Raw genomic sequence first — 18,649 nt, 5'->3', positions numbered from 1 at the left:
CGGTCTAATTCCTCGTACTTTTTTGAGTGATATAATTTTTAGGGAAAGTTAGGAATAAGAGTTTCTATTACTCAGGTCATTCCCTCATATATATATATATATATATCTTTTTTTGTGATAATGTCAGTCCCTCCAACTTAAATTTACAAATAAGAGATTGAAAGTGCATACTTTTAAACATTCTTCATTTCCACTCCTTTTCCCCTCTTAAATGAATCATAAATCTCTTTTTTTCACAAATACGGATACTTGTTTTTCAAAATAACGCTTAATGTCCATTAATTTCAAGAATGAAAACCTAATTTTCAAAAAAAAAAAAAAAAAAAACCTAAAATAATGATAATAATAACAATAACAACAACAACAATGATTATATAGACTAATATTAACTATAAATAATAATTATTATTAAATAAACATTGATCATTAATTAAATTAATCATAAACCAATATAAAAATACAAAGCACTTTTATTATGTCATATTTTTTTTCACTTTTCACATCTAAAAGCTCTTTATTAATTTCATTACTAATTGGATGTAACAACTTCGAAATATTTGTTACAATAATTTAAAAAACTTTAAAAAAAAAAAACTTTTTAATAAAATCTCTTTATCGCAAAATCTATTTACAGCTCTACTTTCTATAGATGTGGCATTAATTTGGTGTTTTGTTATTTTACTATTTTTCATATGTTTAAATCAAGCAAATTCTTGGGATTATTTTTGTTTGGTAAATAAAATGAAATTAATAAAATTAAGAATTTTTTTTTTTTTTTGAGAATGGATAAAATTAAGAAGTTGAAAGAACAGAAACAGTTCTGGTTAACACCTTCAATACATTATACATCAAAGTCGACAAAAGATTTAACTACAAGAAGAAAATAAGACTGGACAACAAAATTTTTAGAGTTTGTTCACACCTTATTTTTACCATTAATGCTGGTTTTCTACCATTTACCTTTTACTCTTATGCATCATTGCAAAATGTTGACACTTATCTAAAAGCACGTTTGATCTTGTTACAGTAAAACTGTTAAAAATAAAATATTGAAATCATCAATAAGAATTAGAATTTGCTAAAGAGAGAATAGAACTATTATTTGCTTTGTAAATAAGCGGCCGCGTTTGGACTTTCTAACTTACCAATAAAAGAGAGAGTAAAGCTGTAGCAAGAGAATTTCTGTAAACAATTTTTTATGTCATTAATGTTTCTCAAAGAAGGAAAAACTTTTTTTTTTTTTTGAGAAGCAAAAACTGCATAAAATTTTATTAAAGATTAAAGAATTAAATCAATGTGAAATAAAAAAGAAATATCTAGTGGGACAGCTTCCATCCACACCAAGAGAGGGTAAGAATTCTTTGCTCATCTAGCTAAAGCATGGACAACCCCATTTTTTTGCCGCCTAACATGAGAGAAAGAACATGTTCGTAGTGAAACCATTATAGACTTACAATCTTTTATTATGTGACCAATAGAAGAACGTTTAGAAACATCTTAAGTTAAAGTCTTGAACACAATTTCTGAATCACCTTCAATAATGCACTGCTAGAATCCCAACTCCACAGCTAACAAAATTGCCCTCGTTGTTGCCATCGCCTCAATCACTTCGACTCCTCCCAATGGCATCCCAATCTTTTCTGCTAGTGACGCCATTACCTCCCCTTTTTCATTCCTCACCACAATTCCTAGCCCGGCTTCATTTGACTCAGTAAAGACGATGCCATCATAATTTATTTTATAGGTATCTATTGATGGTGGATGCCATTTCAAAATTGTTGGTTTCTGTTTTGGTACACTTTTGGCCTTCTTCACCTGGAATTCAGCAAGTGATTTTGATGCAGCTCCAAACAATTTCGCAGGTGCAAGACAAGGTTCATAGAAATGACTTTTATTCCTCCTGCACCAAATAAACCAGGCCAAGACTGAGAATTTCTCCAAACTTTTTCCTTTGTGTTTTACTTTGCACATCAGGTCCAAGACAGAGCAAGGACGGTGGTGAAGGTTTCGCAGCCCATTAAACTCTGAACCCCAGCTGATCTGTGTTTTCTCGCACTCCCATAAAACGTGGATCGTTGTCTCTTCTGACTTACGACATGCGATGCATAATGGAGAGGCCATAACTTTCCTGAGATGCAAATTCTTAATTGTTGGTAATGAATCCGTGCATGCTTGCCAACAGAAGGTTCGTACTTTGTTTGAAATATTTAACTTCCAAATACCCTTCCAAAAACTCCTCTGAGTTGCCTGATTTGAACCTGATGTTTCCTCTCTTCTTTCTATTTCTTCAAGTACCTAATACCCTGTCTTCACTAAATAATTGCCATCCTTGCTCCTTGGTCAGACAATGCAGTCTTCTTGCAATGTTTGACAAAGTGGAATGGCTTTTATACGTTGAGCCAGCCAAGGGGAAATTAACTGATCTATTAGCTACCCATTTCACCCCCCTATCTCCAAATCAATGAGGCTAGACATTGTACTATCATCAACAAACTCCAGGTTTTGAGCTGCTGCCTTCAAAGGAAATACTCCTGGAATCCAATTGTCATGAAAAACATGGAATCTACTTCCCTCCCCAATCCTCCAAAGCATCCCTTCTTGCACCAGCGGTCTTGCTTTGAGAATGCTTTGCCACGCATAGGATCTTTTAGAACTCTTTGCATCAAAAACAGAACCAGATGGGAAGTTTTTTTGTGCTAAACACCTTATAGAACAAGGATGTTTTGTCAGTTAGCAACCTTCATTCCTGTTTCGCCAACATAGCATTGTTAAACTTAGCCAAATCTTTGAAACCCATACCTCCATCATATTTTGGCTTACATAATGTTTTCCAATTTTTCCAATGAATTCTCCTTTGACCACCCCACTCTCCCCACCAAAACTTTCTTATTAGCATCTCAATATTATTACAAAGTCCCACCGGCAACATGAAACAACTCATTGCAAAATTTGGGATAGCTTGGACCACCGCTTTTAACAACACCTCTCTACATACTTGTGACAAAAGCTTTTCCTTTCATCCTTGTAATTTTGTCCACACTCTTTCTTTGATGTAATTCAGGCTTGCCTTTTTTTTCCTCCCCACAACTACTGGCAAGCTAAGGTATTTTTCATATTCCTTGATCTTCGGTACTCCAAGAAAGTTTAAAATCTCCCTTTTCTTCTCTTCGACTACAGCTTTTTTTGAAAAACAATGTAGTCTTGGTTCGATTGATTTGTTGTCCTGATGCTTGCTCATACCTACCAAGAATGTGTTGAATGACCTGTAAATCCTCCATTCTTGCCCGGCAAAATAGCAAATTGTTATCTGCAAAGAATAAGTGGGTAATCCGAGGTCCATTCTTGCATAATGAGTAGCCTCTTATTAAGTTTTCCCTTGCTGCCTTTTGAAGCATTCTATTCAATCCTTCAGAACATAAGAGAAAGAGATAAGGGGAGAATGGATCTCCTTGACTGATTCCCCGTGTAGGATAAATATCTCATTTCGGCTCATCATTTACCATAATAGAGTAAGAGACTGTGCTGATGCATTGAAAGATAATGGCTATCCATGTTTCACAAAAACCCATATTTCTCATGACTTCAATTAGGAACTTCCACTCCATTCTATCGTATGCCTTGCTCATATCCAGCTTCAGAGTCATAAAATCTGCATTTTTTTATTTTTGATTCTTCATTTGATGTAACATCTCAAAGGCTACCAAAATGTTATCTGAAATAGCCTTATTTGACTGAAAGGCACTTTGTGAGTCAGAGATAATGTAAGGTAAAACTTTTTTGAGTCTATTAGCAACAACTTTTGAAACCAATTTATAAATAATATTACACAAAGCAATAGGGCGAAAATTTGAAACTCTAGATGGTTTCTTGACTTTTGGAATTAAAGTTATAAAAGTACGGCTTATTGTGGATGGAATAGAACCTGTATTTAGACAATTAATGACTACTTGCGAGACATCCTGCCCAATGGTTGCCCATAATTGTTGGAAGAAAAGTGGAGGTAGTCCGTCAGGTCCTGGAGCTTTCAACGAGTCCATTTGTTTTAGAGCTTCATCCACTTCATCCCTCACAAATTCTACCATTAACATCTCATTCAAATCCGGTGCGATCAATGTGGGAATTGCTTCTAGAACATACTCCAAATTAGAGGGATTGGCCGAATGGAAGAGCTCTTGATAATGGGTGACTAGGATCTATGCAATCTCCTCCTCATCCGAGCACATCACGCCTTCACCATTCTGTAATTCTTCAATCTGGTTCCTCCTAAATTTGTGTGAAGCTTGGTTATGAAAGAAACGTGTATTTTGGTCCCCCTCATGTAACCACAATGCCCTTAACCTTTGCTTCCACATTTTTTCTTCTTTTATCAACAATTCATTAATCTCCCATTTCAATCTATTTACTCTATCCATTGACCCACTCCTAATTGCCTCCTCCTCAGCCCTTCTTAGTTGCTCCCTTTTTTTTTTTTTTTAAAGCCCGAGTAATGTTCCCAAAGTGTAAACAACTCCATTGTTTGAGCTTTGCCTGGCACTCTTTAATCTTCCCTTCCACTTGATCAATTGGGCTCCCACCAACAGATCTCTCCCAAGCCAAAGCAACCACTTCTTTACACCTCAGATCCTCCAACAACATTTGCCCGAATCTCCATGGTTTTCTTCATCTCCTTGGAATATCCTTCGACAGAATGAGTATAGGCTAATGATCTAAAGACCCACACCCCAAATGTAACACCTTTGTGTCTAGGAACATCTCAATCCACTCCACAGTAGCTATTGCCCTATCAAGCCTTTCCCATATTGTGTTGTTATCACCTCGGCCTCTGAACCACGTGTATTTGCCCCCAACAAAACCCAAGTCTTTGAGCCCACACTCATCAAGAACCTCTCTAAATGCTTCCATTTGTCTTACTAGTCTTGGCCTTCCTCCAAGTTTCTCATGTGCCTTTGCAATTTCGTTGAAGTCCCCTGCACACACCCACAGGAGTGAATGCTTATTCTTCAATCGTCTTAACTTAGCCTATGATTCATGACGAATATTCGTGTCTGGTTCACCATAGAATCCTATAAATCTCCATTCATCTTCTTTTCCTTTATTCACCATGGCGTCTATGTGGTTAGGGGAATATGAATCCATAGTAAAATCACACTCCTTTTTCCACAAGACAGCCACTCCACCTCCTCTATTTTCTCTTGACACATCCACCAAACCACCAAATTTATATCGAACCTTGATTGTTTCTAGCCTAGCTTTATCAAGCCATGTTTCGGCAAAGACCACGATTGAGGGATCTTGTGCTCGAATCATATCACCGAGCTCTTGCTTTGTCTATGGGTTCCCAAGCCCACGACAGTTCTAACATAAAAGATTCATTGTCCTTGGCAGGACTTATCCTCAGCCTCTGCCAATAAATTAAAGGTCTTCCCACCATCCTGTGCAACTTGCTTTATCTTCCTAATGACAACTCTTTGTTTACATGGATTTCACACGTTTTGTGCGTTCTATTTGCTTAGTTACTAAGATATATTCTTTATAATTATATCATAATAATCATAAAATTTATAGGGAAAAAAAAAAGGACATATAATATTAATTATATACATGAAATTTTGTATAAAATTATTGTGTAAATAACATTTTCCCTTCTTTTAGGTGATGGTTTTAGAAGTTCTCATATGATATGTTGCCAATGAATAGAGAAACTAATTAAAGGTTAGGCTCTAGTGTCTAGTGTCCACTGTTTATAACCTCAGTTTACAACTACAAAGGTTAGGCTCTTTTGTAGTTGTACTCTAGTTATGTAATGTATTATAAACCCAGTTTAAAATACTATTATTACTATTTTCGTATATATTATAATAAGTATTACTATTTACTAAAAAAAAATAAGGATGTTTATCCCACATTGGTTGTGTGTGTCTAGTGTCATTTATAACCCCAATCTACAACTACAAAAATTAGTCCCTTTTGTAGTTGTTCTTTGGTTATATAATGTATTATAAACCCAGTTCAAAATACTATTATTACTATTTTTGTGTGCGTTCTAATAAGTATTACTGTTTACTCAAAAAAAAAAAATTACCATATTCAAAACCATTTAAATCAAATTAAAAGGGAATCTAGTCTATTAAAAAAAAAAAGCAACAAAGAGCCCATAAAAAATAACAAAAAAGAGAAATTAACTTCTACATATACGTGCCTTTTGATGTATTCATAATCCTAATGTTCTTATACAATATTCTATTCTACTATTTAATGGTTTTATGGGTTTTATCAAATTTTGTACTTTTTTTTGTTTTGTTTTGTTAATGTTGTACTCCTACCTATGATTTTTTTTGGAGAGAGAAAGCTCTACCTATGAAATTAATGAGAGAGAGAGAGAGAGAGCAAAAGACACAAAATGCCACAATTAAAATTTTATATATTTATATATATATATATATATTTATATTTATATATATAAAACCAAATTCATGGTGTTTATAAATGGCCAAAATGGCCCAATACTATTGTTTACCAAAATATATATCAATCTATCACTGTTTCGGAAATATGTAGGGATCTACCATTTTTTGGGTATTTGATTTTGCAAAATTCGAGTACTCAAAAAGTGGTAGATCCCTACGTATTTTTGAAACAATGATAAATTAATATATATTTCGATAAATAGTGCTATGGTGCCATTTTGACAGTCTAGGAATGGTGAAGAAAGCTTGATGAAGGGCATAGCAGAGCGATTCAAAATTTTTGGATACTTCGCGGGACAGAGTAGCCTTTCCTAGTGGATTGAGATTGGAGTTGGGCTGTCGGTGGATAGAGATAAGACTTTGAGGCTGATCTAATGCTGGGTCCTTTTTTAGCCCTTTTTATGGGCTGTTGGACTTTGGAAAGCTCACTATCAACCATCTCAATTATTATTTTTAATTTGATAATGCTGATTTAACTGACATTTTTTTTAATATATCAATGTACATAATCCAGGGGAAAATCTCAATTATTATTTTTAATTTGATAATGCTAATTTAACTGACATTTTTTAAATATATCAATGTACATAATCCAGTGGAAAATGAAGAATATGCTAATTTAATAAGGAACATTTTATTCAACCTCTTTGATCAAAGGTTGGACTATATACATATAAAGAACAAAAATTCATATCGTTTTCCAACCCCACCGTTACTCCCAACCTTACTCACCAATCACCTCCACATTTGGTACAAGACAAATTATTTTTAAGCTTATAGCTGAATTTTTCAATTGTTTTGGCCAAATTGATTTGGTATATTGGGTTTTTGGTTGGAGAAAGATGGTGAAAGGTTTCAAAAGTTGGGCCATGACTCAGATTATTCTCCCTAAGAGACTCAAAGTTCTTAACTCAGATGATGAGATGGAGACAAAATTCAACTCCTAGTCTTTGTTGCAATGCTAATGGGCCTTTGAAAATTATAAAACTTTGCACGAATTTAATATATTCAAGTAAACATTGCAAGAATTTAATATTCTTAAGAAAATATTCTATACATTCATTTGGTTACTCAATCAATGATCTTGAATTGTTGCCCTGATCTTCAAGATAAATAAACCCAAAATAAATACAATTAAGTCCCTGTTGCTGGAAAGAAAATTTAACAAGCTTATAAATGAATAGTGCAGAAGTTTACGAAAGAAGAAATGACTGATGCGGAAGAGTCCTACTTTAGTGTTTTTTTTTTTTTTTTTTTTTTGAGAATCTACTTTAGTGTTGTTTACACTATAAAAGTAATTTGACTTACATTTCAAAGTGACAAATGTAAATAATGTTGTTAATTTTCTAATTTGTAACTATAATATTAGCCGATGCCAATTCAATAAATCTAGTAACAATTAACAAACCTTATTTAATATTCAATTTCAAAACTTTTTGAAGCGATTCATAACTATTTTTACATGAACCCATTACTTGCAGTCGATTATTTCAACAAATTGTGAAATTTGATACTGTAAATAAACTTATTGATATTGATTACGTTTTCAACTCACTTTGTTGAGCTTGGACCTGCAGCTGATTAAATGGTTGGGCCAGTCTTACATCTAAACTTGGGTTCATAGGATTCAATTGGGCTCATCCTAATTTGTCTTCCTAGTCCAGCTGCGCTTCAAAAGGTTCGTATGATAATGCAAGCAGCCCATTTGCTACATGTAAATCATTTGCCTACTTTGTGGGGAGGTATAAATGATTCCACACGCAGAAGTAGAACACCGACATTATTATTATTATTTTTTTATAGGATTTCAACTTATGACGATTGTTTGTAATGATTGTGCTATTTATTATTAAACTTAATTTTTTTAGTATAAGCAGAGATTTCTTATTCAACTATCAGACTTTATTAATTGAGTTAGAACCCACAATATTTATGAATACAAATATGAAAAATTATTATTTAAAATTTTACATTACAACTCTGCCTTAATTAGTTGACTGTTAAATTTACATTACAACTATTTATACAAGATAATGCTTAAGTTATATTATCAAATTTTAATATAAAAATTTTGCAGGTTGACATTATAATAGATGTAATTGATGTTATATTGAAAATAAATTAAATAATAAGTTTTTTTTCAATCAAAATTTTTAGTGATATTAGAAATATTAGAAATTTTATTATATTAGTCTTATAAAGTGTCAAATTTTAAACACAACATGCCAAAAGTATTTTAAAAATTATATTTATTATGTTGACATTAATCTAATTTATCAAAATCTATATCCGATCCCAAAATTTTGAAATAAGACTTTGTTGTTGTTGTATGCTGCACTAGTTACCACATTCATTATTATGTTTGTAAGTTTTTTTTTTTTTTTTTTAATTATAGTAAAATTGATAATAACTATAACATTCTTCTTTTTAATTATTCTTTTTATTATACAAAGAGAAGAGTTTAAGGGAATTAAAAGGTCTCTCTCTCTCTCTCTCTCTCTCAGATTAGTTTGTAAGCCTAACTTCTTTTTTGATAGATTGTAAGACTAACTACCCAGCAAAAAAAAACATAGTTTGTAAGACTAAATAAATTTTTTAAGTTACTGGCTCTAGTACAAGTTTTTTTTTTACACAATGGAAAGAAAAAACTCTGGCAGATATTTACACAATGCCAGCATGTGCAACCTTATCGCTTCAGCTGATGAGAAGACATTGCAGCATTCTATATATATATATATATATGCCATTTAACTCAATTTTAGGCAGGGTGACTGTGACAGTAGCACCATGAAAATCTATGCGACTTAAAGGAAGCTATTATTCCACCTTTTCTCTTTTGCCCATAAAAAGGTGAAAAAGATTACCAAACCTTCTTTAAGCACAATAATATGCTCCATTTGTGTTATGCTGTGTCGTTGGTCCCAACCGCAAACAAATGATACTAGTGCTGGACGATTTTCTTTTTTTTAATAAACTATTTTGAAACACTTGAATATCTTTCATGGCTTAAGTTGACAATTTAACTAAAAGGGATACATGTACAGAAACCATTAGTTAGTTCAGCTGTTGTACAAATGTATAAAATATTCAGATAGATAGACTCAAGTGGGGATAAATTTACATGTTCAGACTGGAATTAGGTTCTCTCTCTCCATCGGTGTAAGTTGTAACCCTAATTTGTCATTAATTGGCTGGTCACTGGTCTTTTCAAAATAGAAATTGACGCTGTCAACACTTTTTGAGTCCATTGTGACCCCCGGAATGTCCTAGATTGTGAAGGTTGATAAACACAAAATTAATAATCCTACACAGTTCACGAGAATAATGATTTTATATTACATAAAAAACACGCACTTGATAAAGTCCAAACACTTCTAGCGACTTCTCTACAACGTGTTTTGAAACGCAACTAATTAAAATTTGCTTTTAATCATTTTGCTGATCGAGACCCACCAATCCATAATCCACAACCTTCAGGAAACTGGTTATTAGAAAAGTGATTTTTGCATTATTAGAAAAGCGTAAAGTGCAAAAAAAGAAAGTAAAATATTACCGACAAAACCGTCAGCTGAGACAAAAATTTCCGCATGATCTGAAACGTGTCGTCCGAGCGCCTATGGTTTTAATGTACCGTTTCAACTTTCAAGCCAACCCTCCTCAAGTTGACAACTCTAGCCTGCGTACTTATCTACTTTCATCCTCATAAAGATCTCGTCAAATCGATATACTATTTGATTATTTGAAAGCTTTGTGTATTTTAATAGAAGTAGTGCATACGTAGCTTTAACCCTATTTCAGAGAAGTTGATTTCCTGCTATTATACAAACTAATTCAAGAAAAAGAAAACCACATAATAAATGCGATATCATTGTGAGTGAATGAAAAAAAAAAAAAAAAAAAAAGGACAGAGGGAGACGGCTTACTTATACAACAAAAAAATTTTGACCAATATATTTTTATTATTTTGAATTGTATGTTACAAGAAAACTAATAAAAGGTATATATAAAAATACATTCGGTTTAGTATACTAACTTCAAAACTACACTAGATATAACTATGCTAACCCACAATATTATACAAAATCATAGTTGAATTAACCGGGAAGCACCAAGAAATGCTTGAAGAAACGATCATCGTCGAATATGAAGTTGTTTGTGAAACGCATGATACATGTAAAAGACTCCGTCTTGCCAAATATGTGCAAAAACAATCTTAAAGAGTGTTTATTTTATATTGCTTAGGTAAAGAAAAACATGTAGAAAACACTTGAATATAGAGACTCTACACAACGGTAGAAATTAATAGAGACTCTACCCAACACATGTAAAGTGTGGAGCAAGAATCTATGGAATTCAAATATTAAGGAAAATCAATGCATCTCTAAGATAAAACAGACATGCGAGGGCTCTATGTGCATTTGAGACACATGAGGTGTCTTCAGAGCAAGAAACGATATGTGTGTAACCACAATGAATCACATAATTGGGATTGACACAATGCTTAAAGACATACAACTCTTGAACGACAATTCTAAAAGGATGCACAAATACAAATCCGAAAAGTCTAGATTTAGATGGGATTTTCATGGACCTAGAGCTTGGGTGTGGCCGTGTGGGCTTTGATGTTGGCAGTAAAAGTGACAAAAAAATGAAGGTAGATGAAGAGCAAAGATTTTGGTTTTAATATCATATTAGAATAGTAATTGTTGGGATTTTGAGTAAAAGAAATACAAGATTAAGTGAAATAAGAATTAACATGGTTTGGCTTTTTTGACGACTATATCGTTATTATTACAAATTTTACATGTCTTATAAGTAACTCAATATATGGTATATATAAGAATATATTAGGTTTAATATGGTAACCCTAAAACTATATTGTAATACAAATTATGATAGTCTTTTGTATTCTACAAAATCATAGTTACTTATTTATGAGAATATACCGTAAATAATAATATCCTACTATATTACAACATTATATTTATTGCATGCAAAGTTCAAATGACTACATATTTAAATATTCATTTCTATAAGTTTACGTTATGCTCATTGAAAAGTTTATAATAATAAATAAATCAATAAATAACAAATAAAGAGATAATGTTAGAATAATTATTAAATTAAAATTTCTAAAAGTATAAACTTTTTGGAGTAGTAATTATTAATTAATAGTAGTCTTTCATGATATCAAATCATAGGATTGCTCCATAACAAAGTTACAAGAACTAATATAGACAAAAAAAGAAAAAAAAAAGGGAAGGAGTGAAAAGGAAACACATTAAAGAATAAAGATTAATATGGTTTGATTATGGTGGCTTATATCCATGTGATGTATAAAGCATAAATGACTACGTCTTTAACATTTACTTATATTTTTGCAACATATATACATACTAAAGGCTTATATATAGGAAATAAGACGAAGCATACATAGTGAAGCTTTAGAAAATTACTGGTGTAATATTAATATAAATGGAAATCTTTTGTCCCTTTTATATAGATAATATAAATAGAAAGCACGAATAACACCTGTAATGGTAATAAGTACTGTACACGTGTAATACAGGTAATACCAATACAATTTAGTGCGGGTAATACTCTTAACAAATCGCTTGCATAGAAGTAATTATAATCTGTTATTTGAGTGTCATATCATATGTAATCAAGTAATTAATCTATATTCACCCTCCAAAAAAAAAAAAAAAAGTAATTAATCTATATTGAGAACAAGAATGACAAATCAAGATAGCAAGCAATTCGAACATACTAATCACCACCAGCAAAAAAATAATTATTATTTTAGGAAAAAAGAGAGAAAGGAGACAAATAGACATGATGGTCAAAGGAACCTAAATGATATTAAATTGTGGATAATTCCATAAAACAAGCAATGGTTGAATGGCATTGTTTCTGCTTACTTCATTGGAGAACATTCTACAAACTGTAAATGAATTGGCGTTCCATATCGAATTTATCATGGATTTTGCAATCAATACCTAAATAAAACAACAAAGAAGAAAATGGATAGTGAGATTAGATAGCTAGGGAGGACTTCTACGACACCTAGCTCATTGGAGCAACAAATAAAAACAGCACAAATATTGATTCTCTGGGTAGGCAATATTTATCTCATACATAAGATATATGCACTTTCCTTCTCCAAACATGTGACTTTATAATTATATGAAACTCACACATTGTAAGAGAAAAAATGCATATATTTAATATACGAGATACCCTCTCCTATTTAGTAATTAGGAAATAATTATCTTATGCATAAGATATATGCATTCCTCATCTCAATGTGTGTGACTCTACAAATGTATGAGACACATCATAAAAAGAAGAATACAAATATCTGAAGCATGAGATACATTCTCCTATTTAGTAATTAGGCAATAGTTATCTCATATATAATATATATATATATATATATATTTTTTTTTTTTTTCCTTTCAAAATATGTGACTCTGCAAATGTATGAGACTCAAATTTTGTAAAAGGAAGAAGGTATATATCTTACATATGAGATATCTTCTATTATTTAGGACTAGACGCCAAGTAGCCCATATGCTCAGCCAACACACCTATTTCTTCATCATCTTCTTGATCAACACCCATTATACCAATTTCTTCTTCAATACTCTCGTTGAGCAAATTTTCCCAAAACCCCTCATCAAGGTCCTTAAACATATCTCTACTTTCATGTTCCACTCCTTTCTCTATATGTTCTTCCTCTGGGTTGTTTTGGCTTCCACTTAGTCCATGCATGTCCATAGGAAGTCTGTCCAGCTCTGAAACTTCAAATTCAGAAATATCATCAGAATCATGAGGCTCAACTTTAACAAAGTTTCCTTCTCCACCTTGGCCTAAAACGCCAATTTCAAGGTCACTAGGCCCTTGATCAATAGGTCGCCTTCTCTTCTTCGTTATTGCATCTTGGAGTTCCTTTCTTCTTTCCTTCTGCTGAACTAATTGTTGTAAAAAGTTGGGAGTCTGAATTGCTCTTGCCAAGAAATTCATTATCTGTTGCTGTTTCCCTTCTGTCTTTCTAAGTCTATCCTCCATTGATTGGATGTAAGTTCTAGTATTTTGTTGTTGCTGTCTAAGCTTCACCAGTTCCACCATTAGAACCTGCCTGTCACGCTTCAACCGATCAACTTCTCCATCTAATCCAAACCTTCCAACTTCAACACAAGAGTCCAGAGCCTGCTGCGAAGCCTGAAGTTGAAACGTCTTCCTTCTCCTAATATTCTTTAAAAGATGCTTTTGTCCTCTTAGAAACCCTTCATTAGCAAACTCCCATCTATCTGGATCAACCTTCCTAAAGCCCTACATAAATCAAAGTCCTTCATGGTCACATTCATCGAGAAGCTCATTGTAACATTCAATGGCGAGTTGTACTAAATCTAAGAGCCTTCAAGAGTTAAACATAATAAGACTGAAAAATCTAAGTTTTTAACAACTTCTTTGAGGCAGCAATGACCATATGATAAATCAGCTTGATAATACTTTGCTTTTAAAGTCATTAAACAACCAAAATATCCAAAATAAGTAACCCATTAAACAAAGAGAAAAAGGAGAGACCAATCAAATGATTCAAATCTATCACAATATCATCCCAAAAAAAAAAAAGTTAACAAAAATAGCAGATTCATTCTAGTTGTTTGTGAAGATAAATGAAAAAGTAAAATTATTGTAACACTTTTCAAAAAAGATAAATTTATCATTCATTCTTGGTAAAAAAAAAAAAAAAAAATTCTTACATAAGTGTTGAGCTGCCTGACAAAGCTAGAGAAATTGTTGTGCTTGAAGTATCTGGGAAGAAGAATCATGGCAAATGCCTGAGGGTCCCACACAACAAAGCTGTTGTTCCCTCTACTCCATGAAACAACATGATTTGTGGTCGAGTCCTCAACGATATCATAGGTTTTGGTAAGAAAAGGAGGAGGGCCCGTTTCATGAATTCCCTCCAGCGGTTGAGGAGGCTGAACCATGGATGAGGACGGCGTGCCCGAAAAAGATGAGCTTGCTCCTCTAAACGCTACCTTCACTCGGCCCTGAGGATTCATGATTTACCCACAAAGAGGATAAACTGTGATCTGGGTTTGATATGATTTTTGGTGCCTAATCACTATATATGCAGGTGGAACAAGAACAATGCAGTTGAACCTCAACTTCTCAATGTTAGCTATTTATAGATCATAAAATTGTGTTTCTACCAAATGGGGTTCTTGGAATGAAGGTTGAGAATGATAGTAACAGCTAGAAAAAAGAAAGATTTGATTTATATATACGGAGGCATCAGAATATATAGCACTATATCAAACGACATATGAAGGAGAAGCAATAAATATGAACTGACCTTGTAGAACAAAGCCTGGAAAGAAGAAGGGTAAGGAATAGCTTGTGGAGGCTAAGATTAGATGAGAAGGTGTTGCTTTCGTACTCCTTTGGGAAAGCCATTTGGGCAGTGACACTATCACATTTATTTAGTCCAAGTGTCCAACCTCAAGGACAAAAAGGTTGTAGAGTGTCCTTGCACGTAATAAGTGTGTATTTGGAAGAAAGTTTATTTTCATCCATTTATTTTGTTTTAAAAATATATTACAAATTTTTTTAACAAAATAATTAGATCAGATAATAAATATAATTGGTGTTAATTCAATAACTTGATATATGAATATTTGAGGGCTTTTTTTAAAATGATTTGTGATACATTAGCCTCTAAGGCTACCTTATGTAATAAAAGTTATAGTACCCCTAACATCACATATTTGTTTATTGAATGAGAGCATTTTGAAAGATGATATTTTATAAGATTGTACATTCTATTTTGAGATGAACACAAGTTCATCCAAACCAATATTAAGAATCTCAACAAATAGGTCAATTATCATATTTTAAGGCAATTTCCCAACAAATAAAGCACATCATATATGCTCAAAAATTACTCCTCCATTATGTTGAATAAGGTATGCAACCTCACATTTTAAGACTCTACCATTTTCATTTCTTCTTCTCCTACCATAGTTTACTTACTTAACCATCAGAGTTTCCTTTTGGCTAACCCAGTTTGCTCAAGTCCGAATTGAGATTTCTTTTTTTGAGCAAAGTGTTTGTTGGGTTGTAAGGATTTGTCATTATTTGGTTCAAATTGAAGTCCTTGTTGTGGTTTCACAAGCCAGTCTCATAACTTCAGCTTGAGTAATCAAGAAATATCTTAGTCCGAGTATTAGAAACATTAAGTAATATATATAAAACTATCACACTTAGTTTTTACTTCAATGAATTTATTATTTTTTCTCAAATAAATTATTAAGATGACTTATTATGGCAATATGTTAAAAAGGAATAGCTAATTTTTTAGAACATGCTAAAATTGAGTATAAAATTTTTTGATTAAGTTTATACTTGATGAATTGATAATAAGTTTTGATAAGAACATCGTGTTTAGTTTCAAATAGATTAGAAGTAGTATTAAATAATTTTGAAATATAATTTGCTAAAATAATTAAGTTTTGATTAGCATAATACATAACAAAAAAATTAGAGCATGTAAAATCTAATTGAAATAGCACTTGACATAAAATTAAAGTGCAATTAGAAACAAATTTTGATAAATTTTGATTTAATATTCACTTGAATATATATATATATATACACACATATATATATATATATATATATAGCAAAAGAAATAAATAAATTAAATTTATCTAAAAATACAATGCAACTACCCTAGAAACTATTAATTGAAATCTCTAACCTTTGGAGGATCTCAGCATCATTGGATTATTTCAAGGTTACTAATATTTCTAATATTTAAGATCTTAGAGTGTATTTGGATGACGTGTTTAGTTTCATTGGATTATTTAGTGAAAAAATATTGTGGATAAAAATAAATTATACTTAAATATGATATTTTTATAAAAATCAAATAAATTAAATAAGATTATTACAAACCTGGCCTACTAGCTATTAGCTAATCCCCTTTTCTTTTTTTTTTTTCTTTTCTTTTTTTAATAATAATATGATAGTTACAATAAGGGAGCTAGAGAGATTTGAACCCTAAATATTTGAATTAAAAGCACTAAATGATCTCAATCGGTGAGCTGATGTGCATGTATTAATATATACAAGTTATGTGATGATAGTAGTTATTAGCCAATCCTAAACAATATAATATTTTAGGGCCAAAGGTCTTGTAGTTGAATTGGCACCTCCCCATACACAAAGTGCTTGAGGGTCTAGGAGGGAAAGGGTTCGAACTGCGGGATTAGCAGCATGTTGTAATTATCTCTAAAAAAAAAATATTTTAGAATTTTCTTTCAACTAAATTTTTGGTCAAAGTTGTTTAATAGTGGGTTGATGAATAATAATATTGATTTAATCATAAACTACTGCCCTAATAATAATGAAAAAATGGGAATACAAATTTTTGTATCCCTAAATAATTACTAAACTGGATTGAGATTTGTTACAATAATTATTGCATTGTACTTTACCACAATTACCACCTTTAAGAGTTTGAGATTGAAACTTGAAAAGTTCACTTTTAATCCTAATCTTTAGATAAATTTTTTTTAACTTTTAAAACTTTTACCGTTTTACTTTTTTATTTTGATACTTTAAATCTCTCAAAATAAAATGGTAGTTATATGTTGCAATATTTCTAACTATTACACAAGATTCGAAACACAGAAAACTGCCATGTGTTAAAGCACAATCACGGAATATTGAAACTTTGTAGGATTGCAGCTGAAATGAATTTTATAGGTGGGTGCGAATGGAAGGTATGAAGTAAGGAAGGTTGTCGACATAAATATCTTAGCAGCATAATGTTATATATATATATATATATATATATATATATATGCATAGATCACACATCAACTTGTATTATAATATTGTGCCATTATGTCATGGAGTTGAGCTCCATTTTTATTGGACCCACTTCTAGTTCCAGTGAACAAATTCATGAAGAAGACGTGAGTCTCACTCAACGTTTAACATAGTAACTAATTAGAGAGCCTCAAGTGAGACCATTGAAATCTGATGCTCTGTAAAAAATGAAAAAGGGAAATTGTAATTGTCGAGGGCTCGAACCCAGATAATCAGTACCACACCACTTAACTTAGGCCTAAGATCGGCTTGAGTAGCCAAGGCCAACCTAGAAGATGGAAGGGGGACCAAACCCTGTTGGAATAAACCCAGCCCAACGATACGTATGTTGGGACTTAGAGATTATCGTTCAGGAGATTCCCACAGTGTTTGGCCCACTACCGACTGATGAGGCGGTGGGAAATCGATGATGAAATAATTAAATTCAGGTTAGTTACTGAGTGTTGTCAATGCCTTTGGTGAGTTCGCTGCTAAACACTATTTGGTGTTTGGAACAAGTTTCAAGAGAATCCTCAGAAGACATGATTGTTTCTTGGGATTCTAGGTAAAAGTGGGATTGCATGGAAACTGGTGAAAAAGTAATGATTTGAACCCCACTAAGGAAAGACTATATAAGAGGCGTGAGGGCAAACAAAGGAGACAATTGGAAAAACTGGGAGAAAAAGGGTGGAAAAGAGAAAACAAAGAGTGAGAGTGAGAAAGAGAGAAGAACAATCAGAGGGGAAGGGTGTGTTGGTCCAAAAACTCTCAGAGATAATAGAAATTGGATTGTCTAGGTTGTGTTTGAAGCCATTACCCATAGGATTGTTAGGAAACCCACTCATAAATAAATTGGGAACCCAAACCGCTTGTCCAGGAAAGCAACACTCATAGGATCGGGTACCACAGTAATCAATTCATGATATTTCTAATTTCATAATTAAACTTTAAATATTCTCATCTATTGTAATTATCGAATTATCAACAAAAAAGAAAGAGACAAAAATAACATTTGTAGAAGTGTAAAAAATGACATGAAAATAAGAAACTAACATAAAATGTGACTCGAATAAGAGAAAATGTTGGAAGCAATACATACAATCGATTTTGACTAATCTAATGAGGATTTATAATTAACCCTTAAAATTTAGGACTAATGCTTGGTGATTGTTAAGGCGGTGTACTGTGAATCTATGATTGGTGCTAACATTGTTGCTTACCTATTAGGTAACCTAATGGGAAGTCACCATTTAGAAGCGTAGACAATTAAACATGGACATAGTTTTCATCTAAAC

At 32.3% G+C, this 18,649-nt stretch overlaps 1 protein-coding gene across 1 annotated transcript; it reads right to left on the bottom strand.

Moving 5' to 3' along the window:
* Positions 1–12,303: 12,303 nt before the first annotated feature.
* Positions 12,304–14,947, bottom strand: LOC126689514 (heat stress transcription factor A-6b-like). Its single transcript, XM_050384752.1, has 3 exons — positions 14,237–14,947; positions 12,994–13,802; positions 12,304–12,466 (listed from the first exon to the last, which is right to left on the bottom strand). Exons 1-2 carry the CDS (start codon positions 14,540–14,542, stop codon positions 13,011–13,013), a joined length of 1,098 nt encoding a protein of 365 aa, XP_050240709.1. The 5' UTR covers positions 14,543–14,947; the 3' UTR covers positions 12,304–12,466; positions 12,994–13,010.
* Between the last annotated feature and the right edge of the window lie 3,702 nt (positions 14,948–18,649).

The sequence above is a fragment of the Quercus robur genome, chromosome 6 (assembly GCF_932294415.1).
Source record: "Quercus robur chromosome 6, dhQueRobu3.1, whole genome shotgun sequence".
In the NCBI taxonomy this organism is placed as follows: domain Eukaryota; kingdom Viridiplantae; phylum Streptophyta; class Magnoliopsida; order Fagales; family Fagaceae; genus Quercus; species Quercus robur.
The sequence above is the reverse complement of the archived record's forward strand: the minus strand, read 5'-3'. Positions and strand labels throughout refer to the sequence as shown.